At 47.5% G+C, this 1,911-nt stretch overlaps 1 protein-coding gene across 1 annotated transcript; it reads right to left on the bottom strand.

Annotated features, from left to right (window-relative positions):
• Positions 1-711: 711 nt before the first annotated feature.
• LOC111662714 (ubiquitin carboxyl-terminal hydrolase 54-like) lies at positions 712-1,781 on the bottom strand (the record flags this gene model as incomplete). Its single annotated transcript, XM_023416672.2, has 3 exons — positions 712-906; positions 1,009-1,136; positions 1,395-1,781. Coding segments are annotated over 3 exons (710 nt in total), but the record flags the coding sequence as incomplete, so codon positions are not given.
• Positions 1,782-1,911: the final 130 nt, after the last annotated feature.

The following is a 1,911-nucleotide window of genomic DNA, read 5'->3' as shown; positions in this document are numbered from 1 at the left end:
TGGAGAGACAGACGAACAGATGGGAACGAGGACAAAGAGGAGGTCAGACAGAAGCACGGACATACAAGTCACTGTCACTGCTAAACTAGACAACAGGTGATAATGTGACCTTAAAGCTGCACCTGGCAAGATTTTAACATAAAAATACACTTAATCACGAAATGACGCAAGAGCTAAGAAAATAAATAAATAAATCAGAGCCTCACATCTCTCCAATTGAAATTCCATTGATTTGCTTTGGTTTAAGGGGAAAATTGAGATTGAAATCCAAAATTATCAAACAAGGTTGTATCAAATAACGATGTTAGCCCTGTGCAGCTTTAAATGCATTGACACTTATCAAAGGGTCAGTTCACACAAATTTTCACAAGAAAACATATACTTTCCCTTCTCACTGCTCACGGTATCTAGCTGTGCAGATAGTGAAGTTTGGAGTAATTTGGATAAAAGAAAAAGTCCTTCACAGCTGTGAAGATCATAGATAAAATTCAACTCACTTTCATTGGAGTAGAGACAGAAATCTAAGAGACATGTATCTTAAAACGTGGGCAAACAAAACCAAAACTATCCTCATGGCTAGATACCACTGGAGAGGTGATCGGAAAATATGTTTTTAATAATTTCGGTGAACCAACTCTAAAACTTTTGCTCTTCCCAAAAACGTTTATACTCCCATACATCTCTTCCTTCTCCTCCTCTACCCGCTCCTACCCTCTGTTTTTCTTTTCATCCTTCTTTCATCCGTACCCTGATGTTGGAGCTGGTCCAGGTCCATGAATTTGCTGGGTTTAGGGTTGAATCCCATGGCTGCCTCCCGCTCGGCCTCCCTCCGTTTCTGCTGCTCCTGCTGGCGGGCTCTCCTCGCCACCTCCTCCTGCAGCTCGTCCAGCTCGCTGCGCCCTGAGCCTGAACACGCGCAGACCCACAAAGGAGATGAAGAATAACTTGTGAATCAAATCAAATGCAAATGGCAGTGGATATGTGCAAATACATGCACAAATAACACACCTGTGTTGGTGCCGCTACCCCAGCTGGGTGAGGGAAGCTCCTGCAGGATGGCACCACTGCTCTTCGACTTGGGCACCGAGCGCCATGAAGGGCCGGACATCAGCACCCGTTTTTGTTGCCCCACTTCCCTATAGAGAGAAAGAAAAAGAAAACAGAGAGAGACAAAAATGTTGAGAATGCACACAACACAGGCAGACGAATGTGTTCATTGATTGATTCGTTGTTATGATACACGACTGCTGGACCATTTGTTGTTGTTAATGTCACATTTGTATTTGATGCTGATAAAGTGAAACTGAACAGAGAGAGAGAAGCGACAAAGAAAGAAGATCAACAACAGAGACAGAAAAAGAGGAGACAGTAATTGTTATTTGTGAGTTTCCTACCTGTCGGGGCTGCTGCTGTTCCTCTCACTGCTCTCGTAGCCACTCTCCATCCTCTGAATCAGACGTGGCTGGTGCTCCACCCCTCTTAGAGGTGGAGGGGCAGGGGGACCCATCGTCTGCCCGCTGCCCAGAGACCTGGGCTGCCCGACCAGCCCAAACCCCGCCTCCAACTCCCCGATCTCCCTCCCTTCCACCTCTTGCAGCCCTGGCTGTGTGGGTGGAGCGGGTCCCGCCAAGGGGAGGGAGTCCTGGGGCTCCGGAGGGAGAGAGGGACCAGGCAGGGTGTTGTAGCCCAGAGAGGAGCCTCGCTGGCGGGTGAAGATGCTGTCGATGTTCAGGGCCTCTCTCCTGGGCCTCCAGGTCGGCCTGTAGCGGCTTCCAGAAGAACTAAAGAGCAGGTGAGAAGTATGTTACACAGGATGTTACATGATTTCAGGAGTGGTGAGGATCCTGTCATATCACACTCAAATACAAGTTCCTTGACTTTTAGAAACCACTTAAGAAGGTGCACATCACA

This window comes from Seriola lalandi, unplaced genomic scaffold (assembly GCF_002814215.2).
Source record: "Seriola lalandi dorsalis isolate HSWRI2012SDOR001 ecotype SW California unplaced genomic scaffold, Sedor1 jcf7180002000682, whole genome shotgun sequence".
Classification (NCBI taxonomy): Eukaryota; Metazoa; Chordata; class Actinopteri; order Carangiformes; family Carangidae; genus Seriola; species Seriola lalandi.
Note: the sequence above shows the minus strand (reverse complement) of the source record. Positions and strands in the feature narration are given on the sequence as shown.